General features: G+C 36.5%; 2 protein-coding genes and 1 pseudogene across 2 annotated transcripts; all 3 read right to left on the reverse strand.

Moving 5' to 3' along the window:
* Nucleotides 1–1,422: 1,422 nt before the first annotated feature.
* OR52A1 (olfactory receptor family 52 subfamily A member 1) lies at nucleotides 1,423–2,373 on the reverse strand. The gene has a single exon (NM_001391386.1). The coding sequence runs from the start codon at nucleotides 2,371–2,373 to the stop codon at nucleotides 1,423–1,425; it is 951 nt and encodes a 316-aa protein (NP_001378315.1).
* OR51A70P (olfactory receptor family 51 subfamily A member 70, pseudogene) lies at nucleotides 11,483–12,361 on the reverse strand (annotated as a pseudogene).
* Nucleotides 13,705–14,649, reverse strand: OR52Z1 (olfactory receptor family 52 subfamily Z member 1). The gene has a single exon (XM_001498683.5). It carries the CDS (start codon nucleotides 14,593–14,595, stop codon nucleotides 13,705–13,707), a length of 891 nt encoding a protein of 296 aa, XP_001498733.4. The 5' UTR covers nucleotides 14,596–14,649.
* Between the last annotated feature and the right edge of the window lie 8,897 nt (nucleotides 14,650–23,546).

A 23,546-nucleotide genomic window follows, 5' to 3' on the forward strand; every position in this document is an offset into this window, starting at 1 on the left:
ATTGGACAAGGACCACCACATTACGGAGGGTGATCTGCTTTACTTAGTCTACCAATTTAAATGTTAATCTCGTCCCAAAGCACCCTTACTGAAATATCCAGAATAATGATTAACCGAATATCTAGGCATCCTGGGGCCCAGTCAAGTTGACACATGCTGTTTTATATCCACTGAGAAGATATATGGCCACGCGCTCAAGTTGATTCACACGGGTGCACACACAGACACACACACATGCATTCACACCAACAATACGTGCCTTACTCATAGAGAAAACCCCTCCAATGACACATGATAACTTTACAGTGTCCACGGCCATTCTTGGTCTTCATATTTTCTTTGTCTTTCAAAATTGTACCTTACATTGAGAGAAAGAAACAAAACGAAACTGTTCAGTTGCCTTAAACACATTCTCTAGTTTAAATCTCCTCTATCATCTACCTGGCATGCTGTGTCCTTACTTGCTTGGACACTTATTCATCATAACTCAAAAATCAGACTTCCTAATTAAAATAGAAAATGAAACAAACATAACTCTAGTGACCGGGGCTTTCAGTTAGATTCGATGTTTCACCCTCTTCGCTAGCCTCATAATCTTTGTGGGCACCACTGCTTCTCTCTCATTTCCCTGACTCTCTCTCTCTCCCAGAAACATAAGGCTGCAAACCCATGAAACATAAGCATTGTGTCAAATTTAGCAGTATACCGCTATTCTCTAGCATAATATCTATAACATTATAGGTTTGTGATAGTACTTGATGAATGAATAAGGAAGTAAATGATGGAGGTAGCAGGAAAAGTATTGATGTGTAAAGTGGAAGATGAGTTCTCACGAGTTTTGTGCCTGTGACTTCCTGAACGACCCTCAATAAGTACTGAACTTTTGAGATGTTTTCTCATTAGATACTTGAAGGGATTTTGTTTTGCAGGGGTGGAGGAGTTGTTTTGTATTTTTGGATAGAACACGATTAAGATGCACTTGCTCTGATTTTTTTTAAGATGACTGGGAAAATAAGAAAAATGGTCAACAACATGGCTTCATTGAGTACGTGGGCACCCTAGAACAATTAGACTTGGGTACATTTAAATTCAGTGAGAGAATCATAGTAATGTGAGAATCCATCTGGAGAAAAATTTTTACAGGAGGAAGCTGAACCAGGGACTAAAAAATAAAAGAGAGAAAGAAATAACATATGTTCACTATTTTGCTCTTTCTACATTTCTCATTGTTATGACGATGGTAGGATCCACGACCCCATTGACTGATAGTTGTCATGGGCGATGATATTTGAAAACGATCTAACATGCTGGCAAATTTCACAAAAAAATTAAATAGAAAACTCAAGCTTCTCAAATAATGTGTAGTTTTGTTATTTTGTTTAGTTTTGAGAGTTATTGCATAAAGAGGCATGAAGATGTTAATCAAGGTGGATATTGTGAACGGAACATTTTTACCACACGGACACGGATCTGCTTGGTCTTTGCACCATAGACGAGTGGATTGAGAAATGGAGGGACCAGCAAGTATAAGCTAGAAAAAAGAATATGGATATACGGGGGGATATGAGAACCAAACCTGTGTGTGAAGAAGGAGAAGAAGGCAAGGAGGTAGAACTGGAGGAAGACACAGATGTGAGCAATGCAAGTATTGAAAGCTTTCAACCCAGCTTCCTTCTGGGGCAAACGAAAAACTGCGATAAATATCTGAATATAGGACAAAGTGATGAATGTGAGGTCGAAACCTGCAACAGTGAAGGCCACAAACAAACCATAGATTTTGTTGACACGGACATTTTCTGCAGCCAGTTTCACAATGGCCATGTGCTCACAGTAGGAGTGGGAGATGACTGTTGTATGATAAAATTGAAAACGGCACTTTATCAATACTAGGCATGGGGCTACAAGAATGGCAGCCCTGAGTGCCACGACAGACACTATTTGGGTGATTAGCTGGTGAGTGAAGATGACAGCATGTCTTAATGGATAACAGATGGCCACATAGCGGTCCAATGCCATGGCCAGCAGGATGCCTGACTCCATGCCCTGAAATGTGTGGATGAGCCACATTTGAAACAAGCAGGAATCAAAATAAATCTCTGGAATATGAAGCCAAAAGATTCCGAGCATTTTGGGCACAACGCTGGTACCAAGCACAATGTCTGTCACTCCTAGCACACCTAGGAAAATGTACATGGGCTGATGGAGGCTGCGCTCTGATATGATGATGATCAGAAGCAAGGAATTTCCAATCACAGCAATGAGATACATGGCACAGAATGGGATCCCAATCCAGCACTGCACAGACTCCAGGCCTGGGATTCCTATTAGTGTCAACACAGAAGGCATGAAGACTGTGTTGTTGGACACAGACATAGTGTCTTTGCACCTCCTGATGCGAAGGACAGAAGTTAGTCAGCGCTTCTGTTCCCTTTCTACCTCCTATTTTTATCCAAGGTCATCGTATTGAATCTGTCAGAAATAGGTGAAACTCTAAGATCATATCATCTATATCATTCATACTACTGAAGGGAAAAGAGACCCATACAAACACATCACTGTTTTCAGGAAGAGCCTCCACAAGCGCTGTATCACAATAAGGTGTTATGTGCATGGCGGGAAAACTGCATTAGAAGCAGCACAATCACCTGGGTAAGGGAATTCGCTGCTGATCTGTCTGTTATCTCCATTCTGGACCTGTGGGCAAATAAATTAGTCTTGTTTATTTGGCCTGGAAATTGCATTTTAATTAGAGTCTGATGTATCTCTCCATACCCCACATTCCAGATACTCCCCTAGAATGCTATTATCCTCAATTGTCTCTAACACAGGAAGAATCAGATGGGCAAGCCAATTCTTAGACTCTTATGAGTATTAGTATATAATGTTCCCTGTGAAAAAGATAAACGATAGAAACAGTTGACACCCAAGAGCTTAATATATTTATATATCTATATATATCTATATGATCTATGCAACATTATGTCTATACATAATAACTATAGGTTCCTATATATCTAGTAAGACTGGATGTCCTTTCAAAAGCATGTGAAGGAAGAGCTTCAGAAAAGATTTTTCAAATCCATGTACTTTAGGCGAGTCTGGGTCAGAATTCCTTGCTACTTTTTACATTTCTAGTAAAATTTTATTTTATTTTGCCTATATTTCCAACAGCTGAAATCCTTAAAATTAGTCTTGTGATTAAAATAGTGGAAATTCCATAATACATATTACAGAATACCTAGAGGAGAGGGATCTCTGGGAGGCAGGGAAACCTGCAGCAGCAATGCCCAGGGGTAAGCGGATCCATTTGTGATCCCTACAGGATACAGCAAAATGGGTAAATGAGTAACTTCACCAGAATAGAAGCTAGTTTCTTGGGTTTAAGCTTTCAAAGCTACCATTAGCATGGGATTTGGCCCATTTAGGCTCATACATCCTTATTGCACTATAGATCATCTGGAATGCTTGAATCATTTTGTGAGCTGAGGCATAAGAAATTAATAGAAAATAAAGGGTGAAAGGACAGGTTCCTTAAAAAGGAATCAAATATAGAACTAGAAACAGAAGACAGAAGGTAGTTCTTGGGACCGGAAATGATTCAGGAGAGGGCTATATGGCAACTGAAGAAAATGTAATCATCTCTCAATTCACCGAGGACGGAATTTTCTGAAAACTTGTGTTCTTATGCCTTATCGTAAAGTTTACCTGTGATCAAAATCATTACTTTTTATATTACATATTCTGAAGCAATAACTTATTAAGCAGTACATTAGAGAAATGTTTGCGATTCTGTGAAAAATAGAGTCAGGTTATTTCATTCTTTCATAGACTCTTCAAGAAAGTTGCTTTAGGTCAGCAAGCTCACGCTTAGGCAAACATATACTGAATGTCACCAAATATGCCAGTGATGCAGGAAGCAGCTCTAGATTATGCTGCTGAGCCTCAGGTGAAAGAATCAAGTCTGCAGGGGTCATTTCATGATAGGAAGGCCGTATCAGCTGACATATATTTAGGATAAATTATTCAGTCAGCTAAGTACTCTGATTTCCACAGGTTTGCTTGCCAATGCTTAATTCTGCTACTCCACAATCCATAGATTACTGACTCTTTCTAATAGGGGTAAAGATTTTCTTCTTCAAAGATAATAAAAATTAGAATAGGCATTCTTTAAGAACAATGACAGTGTATGACTTACTCAAGAGTAAGGAGCTGACATGTGAGCATTATCTGACAGGTGTAGATCTTGGGCTGGTAGGTGGAAGTACATAAGTGAGTACACAGCTAGTGGGATGAAGTGATTATTATTGGAAAAGCTGGTAATAAAAGTCATGGAGACAAACTTGGGAATAATGAGACTTCCTCGCCAATTGCTTTTGGGAGCTGGTTCTTCTTTTCCAGGATACCTGAAGGATGTTGTTGGTTCTTATTATCACTATTAATCATCACTTTTAACTCATCAACTCTTTTCTCCTCTTGAGGTTCCAGTCTCCTTCCTTTGTGTTTTATGTTCTGCAGTGCCTTTTCTTCTATCTGCACCCTCTATATCAGTACCCAGTCAATGCATGAACCCCAATCTGCTTTGTGCTGGGGCCATCTGCCAATATATGGACATCTCCAGCATAGCCTTTCATACTTTTCTTTTGTCTCTGCAATACAGACACTCTCCCTCTTTGATTAGTCTGTCTATGATCTTGATTGTATGCTCATCTTCCAACAAAACTCACAGCAAGATCTGTATTATTGTGGGGTGCAGATCAATTTATTGAGCTTGAATTGGAGAAGAAATCTGCTAGCACAGATTGTAATGTTCCCTGGTGAATGTCTGGAGGAGGCATTATAAACATGGAATGAGGGATTTCCTAGCTTTAGAAAAACACAAGGAACTCAATAGATTTTAATTAAGCCCTCTTGGGTCCATCCACATCTAATATCCCTAAAAGCCTGTCTACAACTTGCAGAAATCTACTCTTTCTCCTCTTTTCTCTTTCCCCACGGGATAAATGTAGGGAAGTTAGTATATTCAAGTTTTCTTTTTATAAGCTGAGTTCCTTTTCTGCTGTCCATATTTGCAAAAAAATGTTAAGTCCTCTTACATGTAGAGACATTCCTCTGCCAATAAATTTTATTTAAAGAAATATCTTTGTGTCCTTTCTTTTAACTAAGGCATTTCTGGAAAGAAAAATCTCTATCCATAATTGCTCTTTTATCACACATTTAAATTTCATTCTCTAGCAGCCTCATTCCTCAGATTTTTAGTACATCGAAGCTATTTTTGCAAATTTAGTAATATTATCAGAATGACTAATTATGATGGACATTTTAAATCCTACTATATTGAGCTCTGAGCAAGTTTTTGCACATTTGTCTAAAGTTTTCTCCATCCTTTTCTTCATACCTTACTCCCTCTTTTCTTTTCATCCTCTCTTCCTTCTAAAAGCAGTTGTTACATGCCTCACATATATAAAGGCATCATACCATGTGCTCATAATGGAAAGAAAAAAGGGATACGATATATATATGCCTTCAAATTTCAGAGATATGGTGAGATGAATTAGTATGTCTTTTATCATGAGAATAAATGATAAGTTCTAAGAAAGACTTACATACATGGTAACTTTCTCCTTGACATAGTTCACCTGGTTTCCAGACTTTATTATATGTAGCTAACCTTAAGAGGAACTTGAGATAATGTTGAGACATTGGTAAGTTTAGGAAGATTATTTTCAGTGGAATGGAGGAGGGCATTCATAATGGATTACAGTGAGAATAAGAGATAAAGATGAAAAAACAAGTTACCCTAAATACTCTTTGCAGAATTTCCTCTGTGAAGGAGAGTGAAACAAAGGCACTGCTTCATATTGAATGGAATTGATTCAGAGGTCATCTTGGCATCTGAGCTAATCTTCAGCCTATTCTTGAGTCAGAAACAAACTATTTAGATTAGTTTATCATTTTAGTTCCCTCCTCCTCTATTCTACTGATTGTATTGAAATTTTGATGCTCCCCCAAATTCTATTCTTTTGACCTTCAACTATACAAATTTGTTAATAATTCTATCCTCTCAAAATAAGTTAGTATTTAACTTTATTGTGCTAACTCCTAACAATATTTCTAGCTCATATTTTCTCACTCTGCTCCAGAAACGTACAGCCAGCATATCTTATTCATTCATGCTGCACATCCTTTGAAAAATTACCCCTGATGACTTCATTTAATTGCAGGATAGGTAAACAATTTTCTCCCACTTTCTTAAAACCTTTGGAAACACCTTCACACCTAGATCAATACATACCTATTTTATTTCTTTTTTCCTTTTGGTTCGGCTACTAAATATTCTATAAAGTTATCAATTCTAATTTGTTTTCCAAAAATATAGATATTATTCATTAAGAATCATAGAGCAATCTGGCAGTCCGGGTCTTCAGCAGAATAAAATCAATTAGATTTATTTTCTGTCCATCTCTTTTTTAATAAAGCTGCTGCCGTTAAGAGATTTGTATTGCCAAAATCACTGAAAAACATCTGAATACAGAGTCAGAAATATATGTCCACACATAAGATCAATTGATTTTCCAAAACAACGTCAAAGTAATTCCATGGAGAAAGAATAGTATTTTTTACAAATAATCCTGAATCAACTTGACAGCTATAAAAAAATCAACCTTGCTACAAAACAAAAAGTAACTTGAAATGGATTATAAACCTAAACGTAAGATTTAAAATTATAAAATTGCTAGAAGAAAACATAACATTTTTTGTGAACGTGTATTAAGCAAAGATTTCTTAGAAAGGACCCAAAAGCATAAACCAGGAAAAATAAATCCATAAATTAGACTTCATCAAAAAAAATTCTTCTTTCAATGATGCTACTCAAGAGATTAAAATAAAGCCACAGACTTGGAGAACATATCACATATGTAGTCAGTTATTTGTATCCAAGATATATAAAAACACTTTTACAATAAATAAGACAAATTAGCTTTTCCCTAAAATATTTGTTTAGTAGCACTCCAAATCTTTTCCCCATCATGGGATTATATCAGAAGCACGGAAGAGAGCATAATGCTAAATTTACACTTATCTTCCCAAACTAAAAAAACTCAAGGAGGAAAAATTAACTAAAATATCTATAGAGCGTGAAATATTTCATATGTTTAGAAAGATTTGAAGTTGCTTCACATACACACAGAAAAAGATACAGATGGGGCATAAGCACATGAAAAGAGACTCAGCGTCTTCAGTCATTGGAGAATGCAAGTTAAATTCACAATGAGATGTAACTACAAACCAACTACAAAAGATTAAAATTAAAGACTAAGATTGATGATTTTTGATGATAATGATGAAAATCTAGAACTCTCATGCACTACTGGGAGGAATGTAAAATTGTATGGCCACCTTAGAAAGGAGGTTAATGTTTGCTTTAAAAATTAACCTTACATGCAACATATGACCATGTAACCACACTCGTCGTATTTATCAAAAAGAAATAAAATAGTAGCCTGTGCAAGATTTTTACCCAAATAATCATAATAGTATTGTTCAAAATAGCCTAAAATTTTGGACATGTGGTTTCTTTTGAAAATACTGTAACATTGGAATTTTAATCCTAGTAGCTGAAAATTTACTGGAGCTGCATAGTTCCTGCCTTCTTCATATAGGGAAAAGTATCTTCATTTTGCTTCAGACTTCACTGGTCTTTATTGTTTTACATCTATTCTGTTTTATTTTTGTAGTATTTCTCACCCTATAAATATTTTAGTTCTTTTTTTTTTTTGGCTTTTCAGGTTTGAATGATAAACGTAACTTTAGCATCATGTTCTCTCTGTGCTACTGATAGCATCTCATACTGCAATCAAGTTCAGTGAATTTTTGACACAGTTATTTTCTCTTTTCCTGCTAGAAATTGATGGAATACTTGCACTCATGCAACACTAATCAATAAATAAGAGACTGGAACTAATTAATTGTTAGACTTGCAGTTTCGTAGGGAGATTTGTACTGATTGAATCGGAGCTAAAGCAGGGATAACAAGAACTATAGCTTGAAATGTCACATCACATTCAGAGATTTCTATCTCATCAGGCTGTACTCTGGTGACAGGACAGCAGGCCGACCATAAATCTAAATCTATGTGACACATCACTGCTTTTTACCAGTATTTCCTTGTTTCCTTATTGACTATTCTCTTCTTTACATGTATAAATTTGGGGCTTTTTATCTTCCTTTTCATAAATGAATGTGAGCAGAATTGATGTGTCATTTATAGGTGGAGGCATTAAAATTCTGGTATTTATTTTCCATATTTTTTTCTTTCCCTGCAGAGCCTAATCTACGAGCTTCATATTGAAATAGTCAGAGGCTTCGTCAACTTCTCTCTTTGATAATTATATGAAGCAGAACTCCACCCTCCAGCCTCCATCCACAATGTAAATGTAGCATGAGATAGAGAGAAATTTATGTTTTAACCCACTGAGATTTGAAGACTATGATTACTGCAGCATAAACTAGTCTAAACTGGTGTTCAATAATGATGAGAGGAGGCAGATTCTTGGTGAGATCCTAAGAGTAGATTAAGCCAATTATATCTAGGAACTAAACTGAGAATGAATAATATGCAATAAAATGTAATAAATAAAGTTTAGTTGCTCTTTTTAATATTACCTTATAATAATCATAAGAACCAATTTGCCCCATAGAATCTTAGAGGCTATGTCTGATGGTGTGGGGATTAAGTGTAAGACAATCTCTTAGTACCTAGAGTGGCATCAAGTAGATATCCATTTTATAAAGATTCTCTTGAAGAAACTTTTAAATATCATTATTACACGACAAGAATTAAAAGAAACAGAGTTGAGAAAATTATGTCCTGATGAATCTCAAAGAGGAAAATGGTCTATTTAGTTGCCTGATATTCTTGAGATTCCAATTTCAAAATTAGATTTGAATTTTTAAGTTATGGGAACATTCATAATACAGTTGGTTAAAGAATGCATTTTTCAGTTGGATTGCATAGATTTGAATCCAGATTCTGCCACTGACTGACTCTGTGATTTGGGGTGTGATCTTTGACTTTTCTGTTTCCATTTCCGTATCTGCACCATGTAGAAAATACTGATAATGGCTTCATATATTTGTTCTGTGGATTAAATGTTCTTGATCGACGTAAATCACTTAGTCTGGTAAACTCTATAGAGCTCTCATCAAATAAATTTATGACTTTGTGATGTTTTTGAATTTAAAATTAGGATATAGAGCTACTATCAGGCAATGTGCAATTTGGCTGCATGATTCACATAATTTCATCCTCTTTGGGGGGAAAGCAATGACTATCATATAATAAAATCTAAGTACACATTGAGCAAATTCTACTAGGAACCACACTAACTGCTTTATATGCATCACTTTGTTTAATCTTTAAACCATCAAAGCTAAACTCTATTTTATCCCCTATTTGTAAATGAGGAAATTAAATTCACACAGGTCAAATCAATAGCAAAGTCCCATTGATATTAATAGTGAGATAGCTAGAGTTTGGACACAAGTATGTCTGATTCAACTGTCCACCAGCAAATTGCAGACTTAATTCATGCAGGGGCCACTTTTTCTTTGTGTAATTTTGATAAACTTACATAAATTAACTTAGTTTTTTCATATGCATAATTAGATTAGTATTGCTATCTAATTTAAAGGACTGTCACGGAGATTATCAGTAATTATTGTTATAGAATGGCTTCTGAACTACCTTGAAAAGTTAAGGACTAGGCTATTAAAGTCATCGTAGTCCATTTTTATGAGATTTGACTGAATTGACCACTTTCAGAGATAGATATATAAAAAATTGATTAAAACAGTAAATTGAGTAGATTAGATAAAAGCAGAAAAGAAAGTAATATAAATGATGTCACCCATCAACTATACACTTACATTTGTTCTAGATAGGAATCTTTTTTTTTTTTTTTAGGAAGATTAGCCGTGAGCTAACTACTGCCAATCCTCTACTTTTTGCTGAGGAAGACTGGCCCTGAGCTAACATCCATGCCCATCTTCCTCCACTTTATACATGGGATGCCTACCACAGCATGGCTTTTGTCAAGCTGTGTCATGTCCGCACCCAGGATCGGAACAGGTGAACCCCGGACCGCCGAGAAGCGGAACGTGCGAACTTAACTGCTGTGCCACCGGGCCGGCCCCAGAATCTCTCTTAATTACTTGGTTGACTGGTGATCATCCAAGACTGTGTGGTTTATGAGGATACTCATTGCAGTTTGTGGAAAGCCAAAATCACCTGAAAAAGAAAAAAATGAGCCCTCTAGGCCCTCTCTGGGAGAGTCATCTCAAATTGTTTCTTCTCTCTCTGCCCTCCTGTTGATCAGATGCATGTCTACTACTGAGTGATTCATGACAGCTACGGCTGTTACAGAAGTTGGGGCTTATGTTTTTTTAAAACGTTTCCTCCCAGAACCAGTATTTTCTGATTGCTGGGTTTTTCTAACTCATTAAAAATAAAATAGTTCCCTGAAGTCAAATATTTTTTACTGACCAAATCATTCTGATCAATTGAAAGTTATCTCTGCTTCATGACACACATTTAATGAAGATTTAATATCAATGCTGTTATTTTTTTATTTTTTATTAAAAAATTTAATTATGTAGAAAGTAAACAGACTATTATAATGAACCTCCATCTAGCCATCATTCTGCTTCCACAATTGTCAATATTATGCCATTCTTGTATCCTCTATACTGCCACCCCATAATGCATTATGCAACCTAATAATTATTGCTGTTATTATTATTATTTTATTATTATTTATAGGTTTCGAGGTAAAATTGGCATACATTGAGCTATGCTAATATTAGTTGTATCATTTTGACAAGTGGATACAATCATGCAACTTACATCCCTAACACAGTATAGACCCTTTCCGTCTTCCTAGAAATTTCCTCATGTGTTTCCCCAGTCATTCTCTCACCTCTACACCCATAAGAAGTAACCAGTGTCCAGATCTTTTTCACATTAAATTAGTTATACTTGTTCTAAAACTTTATATAAAGTGAATAATACAATACACATTCTTTTGTGTCCTGATTCTTTACATTCACAAATATGTATCACTGTATTGCATGTCCCTGGGAACACAAACTGCCCCAGGACACATTCTACCTATTCCCAGGGGGAAAAAACAATTGCATTGAGTGTTCAGGGATTCAATAGACAAATGATGTCCTCACCAGGAAAAAGCCTAGGTTCCATGACTCCTTGTATAAGCTTACTTCAGAGTAATGACATTCTCTATTCTGCTAGGGAAAGTGTGGGGCTATTTTTCTTTTCTCCTTCTACTAAAGCTTGTAGCTCATTTATAAGCAATAAAAAACTATGGAATTTTTCCCATTTGCAAGGCTAATATCCAGGCTATAAGGTGTGATCCAAGTCCCTGTGTTCTTGGGATAGTATCTGTCTTGATTAGACCTCATCCTTCTATCTAGAGAGTGGATGAACAATACTATTGAGAATTTCCATGGTTTTGATGCTATAAACAATGGAATTGACCACAGTTAGGAAGAAGAGGTAGGCATTGGCCATGACAGTCTGCAGAGTTGAGGTAAATGCCATCCAAAGCAATGCAACAAGGAGAAGCCGATCATGGGGATACAGTACGAAAGCATAGCATAGCAGTGTGATATACATGCTTTGGGTGCCCTCCAGGGTCCTGCCTTAAATGCTATTCCTAGTACTGTGTGAAGAATCAGCACATAAGAAACCACAATGAACAATGATTCCAGCACAAATGTGAAGTTAATGACAATCAGACCCAGGATGCCATTGGGATGGTGTCTCCACAGGGTAATTTGATAGATCTGAGTAGAGAGAGTAAGAGTGTGTAAGGGTGTTGTGGCACAGAAAGGCAGACACTTCAGGAGAAAGAACAGTGGGAACATGAGCTTCACACTTCACAAAGCAATGGTGGTACAGGGAATTGTCAAGATGGTTGTGCAGTGCCGTGGGCTGTAGATGGTCGTAAAGTGGCCTACACATATAGTCAGAAGGACACATGACCCCATGAAATAAAAGAGTTCATGAAAACATCTGGAGCAGACAACTACCAAAACTGATATCATTCATGCCAAAGAGGAAAATGGTTATCACAGGGTTCACGGTGGAAGCAGAGACATCAAGTTCAACAAAGGCCAGAATGGCCAGAAAGATGTATGTGAGTTGGTACAAAGCAGAGTCAATCTGGATGATATGAAGAATGATGCCATTTCCTAGGAGGATTTTGGTGTACAACAGGCAGAAGGAGATAGATGTCCAGATATGGTCTGCCTCTCGCCCTGGGCTGCCAACAAGAGTGAACATTATCAGTGTGAACTTAATGGAAACATTGAAAATGTCATGATGAGAATTCATCCAAAGATATTGAGATGCATATAGGTAGTGGAAAATATAGATCTCTAGTCACTTACTGTACTGAGCTCCTGACAGTAATATTTAACACATTTCCTTACAAAAGAAACAGAAAACTTATTTCTTAAACAGGGACACACATAAACCACAGTGTGTGGAAGAGAAATCTGATTACATGTGTAGAAGTGTATTCCTAGATGGGCTACGTGGCAAACACAGAAGTCACTAATAGAAATCTCTGCTGGGTCATTTATGGCAGGGAAAAGCAGTGATAACATGCAAAGAGATGACAGCTTCACTTGGAAATTGAGGACTGAAGGATTAGACAACTTTCTGTCATTTGTACGGGAGTGAGTGTGTAATAAAAGCAATCTAACAGTCATCAGGAGAACTCAAGATTTTAACACTCAAGAGATTTGTGATCTTGGGGAAGCCACTTACATTATCTAAGATCCATGTATTTGAAGTAAACACAACAATAGTGATATAAGGTAATATATGTCAATTGTTTATCATTATGTATGGAACATAATAAATATTTAATAAAAATATCTGATTTTAGAATTCACATTTTAAGTTAAGAACAGGTGCAACACAATTAACTACAATATGATGGCTTCATGTTATTGGTCCACATATTTGCTGATTACAGTAGAAGTGTTTTATACTTCAGCTGAATTTCAACTGTCTATAAGAGAAGCTCAATTACTCACCCCTCACTTCCCATCTCTACACAGGAAAAGTGCATCTATGTTAAACTCTAAAATATATTTCCTTTTTCTCAGAGTTACCTTGATGTATCTTTTTTTTTTTTTAAAGATTTTATTTTTTTCCCCCCCAAAGGCCCCTGGTACATAGCTGTATATTGTTCGTTGTGGTTCCTTCTAGTTGTGGGATGTGGGACGCCACCTCAGCGTGGCTCGATGAGCAGTGCCATGTTTGTACCCAGGATTCTAACCAACGGAACACTGGCTGCCTGCAGCAGAGTGCGCGAACTTAACCACTCGGCCATGGGGCCAGCCCCTACCTTGATGTATCTTTAAGAATAAATTAAAATGCATGATAATAGAATTTCTAGGAGAATTGAGAATATCGTTAATTTAAAGGTTTTTTTTCAAAATTTTTAGCTTTAGGAAAATGCATTGGAAACTTTGGAGGATCTTATCCTTTTAAGTGTGTTTGAAGGCTTTTTATGGATTTCATTTATTCCTATTCCTCATTGAAACAAACATTTAAACAGTGTGTGTATATGTCCTTTATTCAGAAATACTCAATATTTAGCATTATTCTTAATTTTACCAACATGTGCTGATGGGAGTGAAAAGCAAAATCACTCGATCTTGAATCTGTTTGGTCTTTACCCCATAAATGATGGGGTTGAGCATAGGGGGCACTACCACATAGAGGTTGGCTACTAGGATATGGATGTGGTGAGGGATGGTTTTACTGCCAAAGCGATGGGCAAAAAATGAAAAGAATGCTGGGGCATAGAACATAAGTATGACACAGATGTGGGAACCACAGGTGTTAAGAGCCTTGAATCTGGAAGTCCAGGAGGCTATCTGAAAAACTGTGCAAAGGGTCATCGTGTAGGACATGATAATGAACACTATATCCAATCCTGTGGACAGCAAAGCCACAGTCAGGCCGTAAATGATGTTGACATTGATATCATCACATGCCAATCTGGCAACGCCCATGTGCTCACAGTAGGAATGGGGAATGATGTTTCTCCCACAATATATAAGTCGGTGTACCAAGAAGATGAATGGAAAGCAGATGATAAAGCTCCTGACCACAGCTACTATGCCAATCTTCCCAATGACTGAGGAGGTTAAGATTGTGGTGTACCTCAGAGGGTAACAAATGGCCACATAGCGGTCGAATGCCATTGCCAGGAGAATAGCAGATTCTGACACAAAGATGAAATGTATGAAGAACATCTGGGATACACAGCTCCAAAAGGATATATACGTGAAATGGAACCAGAAGATGGCCAGCATCTTGGGGACTGTGGCTGTAGAGAGCAGGACATCTGCTAAGGCCAGCATGGAAAGGAAGAGATACATGGGCTCCTGGAGACTGCGCTCAGTCATGACAAGGAAGATCAAGAAGATATTGCCTATGACGGCCACGATATACATAGAACAGATAGGGATGGAGATCCAGGTGTGAAAATCTTCCATTCCTGGGATTCCAGTCAAGATATACCACACATTCTGAGGATTTGTGTGATTGTAAAAGAAAGGAGCCATCTATGGCTGCATATTCCAGGACTAGTACCTTTAATGAGAGACCTCCAGGCTGACTGAGGATTCAGGAGCACCACCTTAGACTGAATGACGTCAGATCTGCTTTTTTTCACCAATATGTTCTTTGTGAAAGGACAGTGAGATAGATTAACTGGCCAAAAATTACTCTGACTCCCTCCATGGAAGAATTACATCTTGTATCTTGAAAAAAATAATAGTTAGCATTTAATAAATGCTTAATATGTCATATTACTTTACATATGTTAACTTATTAAATCTTCACAATAGCCTGTTGAAAAGACCTTTACAATAATCCATGACATAGATAATGTTATTATTCCCAGAGATGAAAAAAAGAGCTCCAGAGAATTTCAGTCTCTTCTAGGTCCCATTGGATTCAAAGTCAGGCAGGGTAAAAATCTCTGATCTTAACCAACATCCAATATTACCTATAAAAATAAAACTAGATATAAAAATATGTCATCAAATTATTCACTGATCATAACCCTGAGTAAAATAGACACATGTGAAATTGAATTATACTGCTTATGGAAGAGGAAGGGAATTAGATTTTGACAAAATAGATTGCAAACAATATGGCATATATGCCATCTTCAACGTTAGTTAACCACTGACTGGATGCTAAGTTCTATGTTAAACATTAATGACACACAGGTGAATTAAATTGATCCCTGTCTGTTAATCAATATATTCCTTAAAATTGTAGGATGAACATTAAAAACCTAAACTATTTTAAAGGCCAAATTGAATTGAGTTCTTGAATGGATATGCCTAGCACGTGGTGAATGAATAATATTCTATCCCACTTGGGTCACTGATTGATAATTAGACCATATAGTATATATTTCAAAATACCACCAGCAGATGACAATGTTTTCATATTATAAAGCAGGGGTCCATAGTCCTTCAATAAAATGGACAGAGGGTAATTTACTGATTACTATTCATCTGGAGTTCCAAAAGAATGTGGATAGAAGCAAGGGAGATGTTGGGTGAAAACGCAAGCTAGGAGATGCAACTGCAGGGTAGGCTGGATATGTGTGTGTGTGGTTTTCATATAAACATAGGACCCCAGCCCCGATTCCCAAATAAAATCTAGCTAAACTCTTTATTTTCTGAGGTGATACATGGGCTTAAGGAATGACTGCTTCTTCATCCCTTGATTCTGCTGTAGTTCAGTATGCTAATCATTTGACAGTATAGTTCTACTACTTTTATTTTTTATTAGGTATTCAGTATTCTGACCCTCATTTTATATGATTGAAATATTTGGACCTCATTTTTTGAGTTACAGTTTAGAACATATAATACTCAAATGGTCAGCCCATTAGGCCTTTTCTTAAGTTCATATACGAGTCTTTAAAAATACTATAATAAAATATTGAGATGCTTAAGTCTATGGATCTATTTTAATTACATAAACCAATTGTTCAGCCATTTAACATATAGCTTAAGTTAGTTTGAAGTTTCTTTTAAGTGGGATTGTGTGTTCAGAGAGTGACAGAAAAGATTAATTTGGGAGCATGCCTGACATAGATCCATGCCAGAGCCAAGTGTGTGAGTCAAGTGTAGTTATGGGGAAGGGGCTTATGTGAGTGGAGCTTCCTAAGGACATTAGAGGTGGGGGTGAGAAGAGTCTGAGTGATAGAAAGAAACACAGAAATGGAGGTGGGAGAGAAGGAAAACAAAAATCAGAGTTTTCTTCTAAGTGATCTTTTGGTGACAGCGGTGATCGTCTGCGACACCAGTGATCTGTTTCGTTCTATTTGCCATTGTTTTGAGTGTAGCATTATCACCTTCAGTTACCTAATTCATAGGCCTGGGGCTCCTGGAAGCATTATTTTATAATATTACTGATAGCGTATTCTGACCGAATCGTGGGTATACGGACAGAGGCATCACGTTCTTAATAAAAACATGTGTTTCTGGGGCCACATAGAATTGGATTTAAATACTGGTTACCTCATATTGTGATTGTATGAACATTAAAAAGTTACTTAATTTGGAGGTTAATTTTCCTTTATAAAATATCTAAAATTAAGCACCAATTAAAAATGTGCATCAATTCCGAAGGTAATATTTTAGATGGTTGCTATATAAATCAGATAAATTTCTATCCAAACAACAGTTGAAAAATTACCAGTATTAAGACCAAAATAATTGTTACTTGAACAAGTTTAATTTTCTGAACTTCAGGCTTATGATCCACTAAACAGAGATTGAACTAGTTTAGGGTATTCATAAAGGCAAAGATATTTTCTTACATTGAGCATATAGTATCAATTTGTAATTTTCTCCCAAAATCTGTTACTTACCTTTATAAAATGCAAGCAGTTCAGCATAGTGATGAGCACTTGGGCTTAGAAATGGAGATTTATTCTTGCCCCATCACCAATGTAACATCTTTGTTATATAGGGAAAAGAGTTAAAATCTCTGAGTTTCAGCTTAATCTATGCCTAGCCTACCACCTGATATATAATGAATATTCAGTAAATTCTATGGAAAAATTGATGCATACATTCATGTATGTGTACATATATATATTATCTTTAACTACTGAACTTGTTTAACCACTGAGCCTTGTTTTTAACTACAAGAATGCGTCTAAGTACAACATTCAGATCTGCATATCAAGAAAAATGACCATTGCATAAACACATGCTAAAAGGGGAAAAATACATAAAAAAGAGCACAAAGAGATACTACAATAGCAGACCAAGTCAGATTAAAGCCACGTCCAATACATCATAGATCAGGGTTCAGGAAAATGCAAGATGATTGCGTTCTAGGAAGAATGAGCAGCTTCTGCAGTTGCCTGACTTTTTTTTCTGGTGTCTTTTTCTACGTGTCTTCACTGAGCATAAATCAGTTTACCTACCCATATTTTCTAGGGTCCTGAAGATATATAACTTGTTGAGTGGAGAAAAAATAAGAGCAAGGAGATGCCCAAAACACAAATAGGAAGCCTGGAATGGTCTATTTATACCTCCTTCTAGGCATCTCTCAGGCCCAAGATCTTCAGACCCCAGAGGATTAAATTTTACTCCCCTCGTGCAAAGAGATGACCTAGAGCTGGCTCTGGTCCATAGTTCTCAGGGAGAACTACCCCGGCTTTCTATCCCTCTACAATTTGTCCATTTTTTCCTCTGATAAGTGCTCTTGGAGCTTACCCGGAGTGTTAACCCAAGTTAACACATACCTACAGCTAAATATTCAAGTTTATTTTTCATGTCAGAGACTGATGCTATGGCAGTGACATCCTGTTCCCATGGAGGCATCTGCAAACATAAGTTGTCAATGCCACGTGTGGAAGATTTGTACACTTCTTAGAAGATACCTTAAACTGCATTCTGTCATCTTATTTATCCTGAAATTTTAAGGCTCCTTAGTTTCCTCTCTTCCATTGGTCACACAGTAGGGTTAGTCATCATCAGAGGAGTCCAGAAATACCATCAGCCACTATAGAGATCCCTTTCATTTTTTTAAAGGACACTTTATTGAGGGATCCAGAAGGAGGAAAGGAGAAATAAAGACAAATTCCATTATATTCATGGGATTCAAAACTGACTCCATGTGGATTTTGGGATTGGTGGAGAAAGATGTTTTAGCATCAATTTCTTTTACATAGAAGCTTCCTAATATCCATGATTTACTGGTAATTACCAGGAACTTCTTGAGAACCTTTTTCACTTATATTAATATAACTTTCCTATAAATATGATGACTGACTATCAGCTGACCTTGATTAGGCAATCAATGACAGGTAAGTGCCCAAATCCCTCAATAACTTATCTAGACATCTGAGCTCCCTGGCTGAGAGAGGCTGTATCTTGTTACACAGTGTGAGTGCTATACGGAGAAACACTAAGTGTTCCCTGCATTTCAAACGTTTTTCATCCCAAGGTCTTAAAACTGTAAATGATAGTTAACCAGATAGTTTCTCCTTGCAGTTTTGGATATAAAAAAGGAGAGGTACTTATCCTGCCTATCCTTGGGAAAAAAATTAAAGGAATCAAAGTATATTAGATGAAAAGAAATTGAGGAAGAACAATGAGGAATCAGGTGACAATATAAATTGGCCTCTGCCCTTGATTGTCTAGTGGTGACCAGAAGAACAAAGAATAGGATCTACAGGTGGAAGCTGTAGGCTCTACTGAAGACTTATTCTGATATTTCTAAGTCTGGGGACTCTACAGCTCTAGCTGTCCCATCCACTTGAAGAGTTATGCATTACTTTTTGATCAAAGTGTTTTGGCAGATAATGATCTCACATACACATGATAAGCAAGAAGGCATAAACTGTTACTAGTTTAAAACCCACTTCCAGTAATATCCTACAAAGATGGATTAATTACTATCCATGCCTTTCAATACATTTAGTTTCTGTCTATAATCCATTATCTGAAATCCTTAGGCCACATCTTTTAGGAAAATAATTTTCCATGTTTTAGAAAAATTGATATTAGTTAACAAAATCATAGGGGTCTAAGTGAGTACCTCATAATCAAATAGATTGATATTATTTCAAAGAACATAGGAATATTTAATTATGTAGGATAAATAAAGATGATAAACATCACCACATCAGTTTGCGTCAGGTTTTGCAATCACTTTAGGTCGGGTTGTGCAGACAAAACCTTCAGGTTTCAAAGTTCTATGGATTTCAAGAGAATGGATAAGGGATTGTGGCCCTGAAATGAAATAGTGCTAGAAATTCCATGGGCCATGGCTTTCTTTTCTGTAAATTAAGGATGTTGAACTGGTTGAAATTTTAACTCTAAATCTGCTTTAACATTTGAGATTATCCACACTAAGCCTACATGGCTTTTTTATGGACAAGATAGAGTTCTGAATGTGGGTACCTCAGCCAAAACACGAGAGGGAGAGATTCTAATGAAAGCCATAGGGCCCGAATATGGAAAGATTGTAAAGGAATCTCAGATACTTCTTCTTGTGGACAGCTAATTTAGACATAACTGGATCCCTGCTTTTTTCTCATTTATGAGCTAATGCAGCTGGAAGCTGGTATTAGGAAAGAGGGCAAAACTATTTACTTATTTCTTTTTCATTGGTAGGATGTAGAGTTTCTCAGTGGTTGGGAGCAGCATTTCTGAAGCCTTGAACTTTTCTCAAAATAATCTGTTCTGCCACTTTGAGGAGTAGCTTCAGCAACAGCCCCTATTCTGTCCATTTGGAGTTATTAAAACACTTAGGTAAAGACATTTGTCTAGAAATAATTACAAATGTAGCATCTCTTAGATTAGCTAATAACAATCTTTTTGAGGAGGAATATACCAGGACCTTCCTTAAGGAGCTTTGTGCTTTTTCTAATATATCAAAATATCTGTCCTGTACATAGACAGATTTGCATATAGGCCAACAGATTTAATCCTTTCTTTTGTCTTATTTTTTTCAATTTACTGTATTTTATTAGATTTTGTTTAATTACAAGAGTAATGCATGCCCATTACAACGAATCAAACAACATGGCACACATAAGGCAAACTTTAATAATCTTTCCTTCTTTTCTATGACATTCAAAGTGATCAGGGTAGGATGAATTATTTCACTTCTTTCTTTATGATCAGAGACGTGAAAACCTTATGTAAGTGTGTGTTATCACAATAGGAAGATAATACCTGTTTTATTTAGCAACTTAATTATTTTTTGCTTAATAAATAATAGACAATCCCCAATTAAATAAATATTAATCTATTTCATTGTTTGTAACAGTTGGGCAATAATAAGTAGATGGATGTACCATGATTTATTCATTATTTGTCTTTTCCTGACCATTCAGATTTGATTGAGGAATACTTATCAAGGGAGAAGGATACAATAGAACATATGGGTGGATTTTTTCAAAAATAATTAAGGTATGTTGAACAGAGTAATAGGTGGAGAATGATGAGTACAATTAAAGGAAATGCATTAGGTAATATAGCGTGTGGAAGGAATTTGATTAGTTGTTTTTAACATTTAAAGTAGTGTTCTTGTATGTTGTAGGAATATTTGGTATGTTACTTAGTAGAAATAAGCACCCCAAACTTGAAGATTGAAGAAAATATGACTTGATAGACATATGAAGATGTATAAAGATACTAAGAACAAAGTGCAGCCTCACAAAGTGAGGTTTATGGACTCACTATAATGAGGAAGACAGCACACCAAAGAACCAGAGGGCATTTCCCTAATCAAAGAAAATGATAGAGATACTATTGGATTCTGGGGAAGGATTAGATTTAACTAAATTTCAAATAAATCCAAAGTTTTTTTTACAGCTTTATTGAAGTATATTTGATATACAAAAAGCTGCACATATTTAATGTATAGAATTTTACAATATGGTGTTTTGTGCTTAAGAGGGTAGATCTCATGTTATGTGTTCTTACCACAACAAAAAAACAAGCACAAAGGAAGAAAAGAAGACTTTTGGAGGTGATGGACATGTTTATCACCTTGATTGTGGTGTTGGTATCATGGGGGTATGAGCATGTCCAAACTCATCAAATAAAGCCGTTTTTTAATAGACTCAAAGCAAAGCAGGGATGTATAAAGAGGTCAACGTCAGGTCTGAACTATAAAGTGCAGTGTGGAAGGTTGTGTCCAGGTATCCTGTTTTAGACGCTCTGCACCTGAAATGTGTACTAAGGCTGCTTCTCTGTTTTGAATTGACATATATCTTCTAGGCAAGGTGGGAAGTTTCATTCTTACTGATATAATTTTAAGCAGCAACAGTTCTGATAGTTTATGATTTTAGAGAACAAAGTTTCTCAGTGAGTAAGAAATCAGTAGTTACCCAAAGGAGGGAATTGTTACCCATTACAGCTGCAGCGTGCCCTTGGAAGAAATACAGTTTGCTGTTAACTTTGCAGATGACTGCATCTGTCATTTTTATTCTAGCCTGATGAATGGAAAGGTGGATGTTTATTTTCTCAATCTGAGCTTTTTTTTTTTAATGCTTCCTCAGGTCTAGTAACTTTTCTCTAAATGCATTAAAATTTTCTAGGTTGTTTGCTCAAGTTATAAAATAAGGCCTTTCAATGTAAAGATTAAAGTTTTAATTTTGTTTCCAGAAATACTTCTTAAGTTATAATTTTAATTTTAGTTTTGTTTTATGGTTTGGTGTTGATTTTTTTTTATTTTCCAGAGAATCTGTTTATATGTGTATAAAACCTTTTTGCCTTTTCTGTATCTATTACTAACCCTTACACTATTTTTTTCCTCTTGATTATTATCTTTTTTCAATTTCTAGTACTATATTTTCACTATTCTCTTGTGGACACCATGGAAGGTAATCTGAGAAGAGGAGTGTAATCACTTTTTCCCTCATCTGTGTGTGTGTGCCATTGCTGTCATCGGTGATGAAGCCTCCCCTTGAATCTCCCCTTGAATCTGGAATTCAAGATAGTTATTTTAACCAAATAATGTGGGAGGAATGAGGGTTGTTCTTGAGTTATTGAGCCAGAGTAATAAGAAGATTGGTGACTTCTGCTTAGTTTCTAATCCAAAGCCAGGCGCCAATGTTAGAAACATGACTCCACTGAGATCACCATCAGATGACGTTAAGTTATCCATATGGAGAGAGTGTGGCTAGCGGAGCAGCACCCAGGCGTCAGACACATGAAAAAAGTCTTTGTGGGCCTTCCATCTGAGCCCAGTTCCTAGCTGAATGCTGCCTACCAAATGACCACAGCCAGTTCCTTGTGAAGCAGAACCATATTGTCAAGCGCTACCTGAATTAGTGACCTACAGAATTTTCAGAAACAATAAATCATTGTTGTTTGGAGATACCAAGTTTTAGGGTGATGTGTTACACAACAGATGACAACTGTAATGTAGCAATTATTTCTAATATGATTTTTTCCCTTCAATTTCTATCCCAATTTCGAGCAATTCTTAAATCATATCATCCAATTTTTGTCCATTTCTAAGTTTTTTATTTTCTTACTTTATTCCCATATCTACAAATTATTCATGAAGATAATTACTTTATGGTGAAGGAATATATTGTAGTTTTTTCTAAGATGTGTGGGTGTGTGTGTGTGAGTGCGTGTGTGTGTGTGTGTAGTTTCAGGTGGGAAAAATAAAACGTTCATCAATAGAAACATTTTAATTTTAATTTTCTACTTTTCATAGAAACTCTCCATTTGAAACGTCTTGTGTTTTCCTGAAATAGCAATATCAGTTGTATGTAGAAGAGTAAGGTGTCTTCCTAGTTCTTTGTTTTAACTGACACCCATTTCTGTCGGTGGAGTGAATGGCAGCGCCTTCATTCTATGCTGCTAATTTTGGTTTGGACACGGCTGCTGTGTCTTTTCTTCTTGTCACTCAGTCGTGTTCCTGCTGGTTCTTTAATTTCAGCTTCTTGCTTCCTTCTTCTCCACAACCAAGCCTCCAAATGACTCCTTCACTTTCCCAGTATTGTTCCCCCGACACAAAATCAACACTTTCTCAAGACTGCTTTTAAGCCTGTTTCATACACCTTTAATCATTTCTTTTAATTCCCCAGTTGGAGATGTCTGATACAAAATGTCTCAGATCTTTTCTCACTGTTTTACACCATTGGGGTAATAACTCTCTCTTTTTAGTGTGTTTGTAGGCGAGGGGGTGGTATTATCAGTGTTTCGCTAACAGTCATCTGCTGCTCCCCAATCTTCTTCTTTCCCTGCACAGTCTGTGTTCTAGTGTGGATTCCGGTACACACAGGCTCTGAAGGTTTGGGATTGTTTATTTCCCTATATGTAAAAATAGGAGTGGTTATGTTTGCCCTTCTTTTGATCATGATGGGTCAAAGAAGTGGGGGTGAATGTGTAGACATATTCAGATATTAGTAACTACAATTATCTTTCAGGAGCCCAGT

Source organism: Equus caballus, chromosome 7, assembly GCF_041296265.1.
Source record: "Equus caballus isolate H_3958 breed thoroughbred chromosome 7, TB-T2T, whole genome shotgun sequence".
Lineage (NCBI taxonomy): Eukaryota > Metazoa > Chordata > Mammalia > Perissodactyla > Equidae > Equus > Equus caballus.

Excerpts from the sequence above, each read along its gene's own strand:
- OR52A1 (NM_001391386.1), bottom strand. The coding sequence starts at position 2,373 with ATGTCTGTGTCCAACAACACAGTCTTCATGCCTTCTGTGTTGACACTA.
- OR52Z1 (XM_001498683.5), bottom strand. The coding sequence starts at position 14,595 with ATGGAAGATTTTCACACCTGGATCTCCATCCCTATCTGTTCTATGTAT.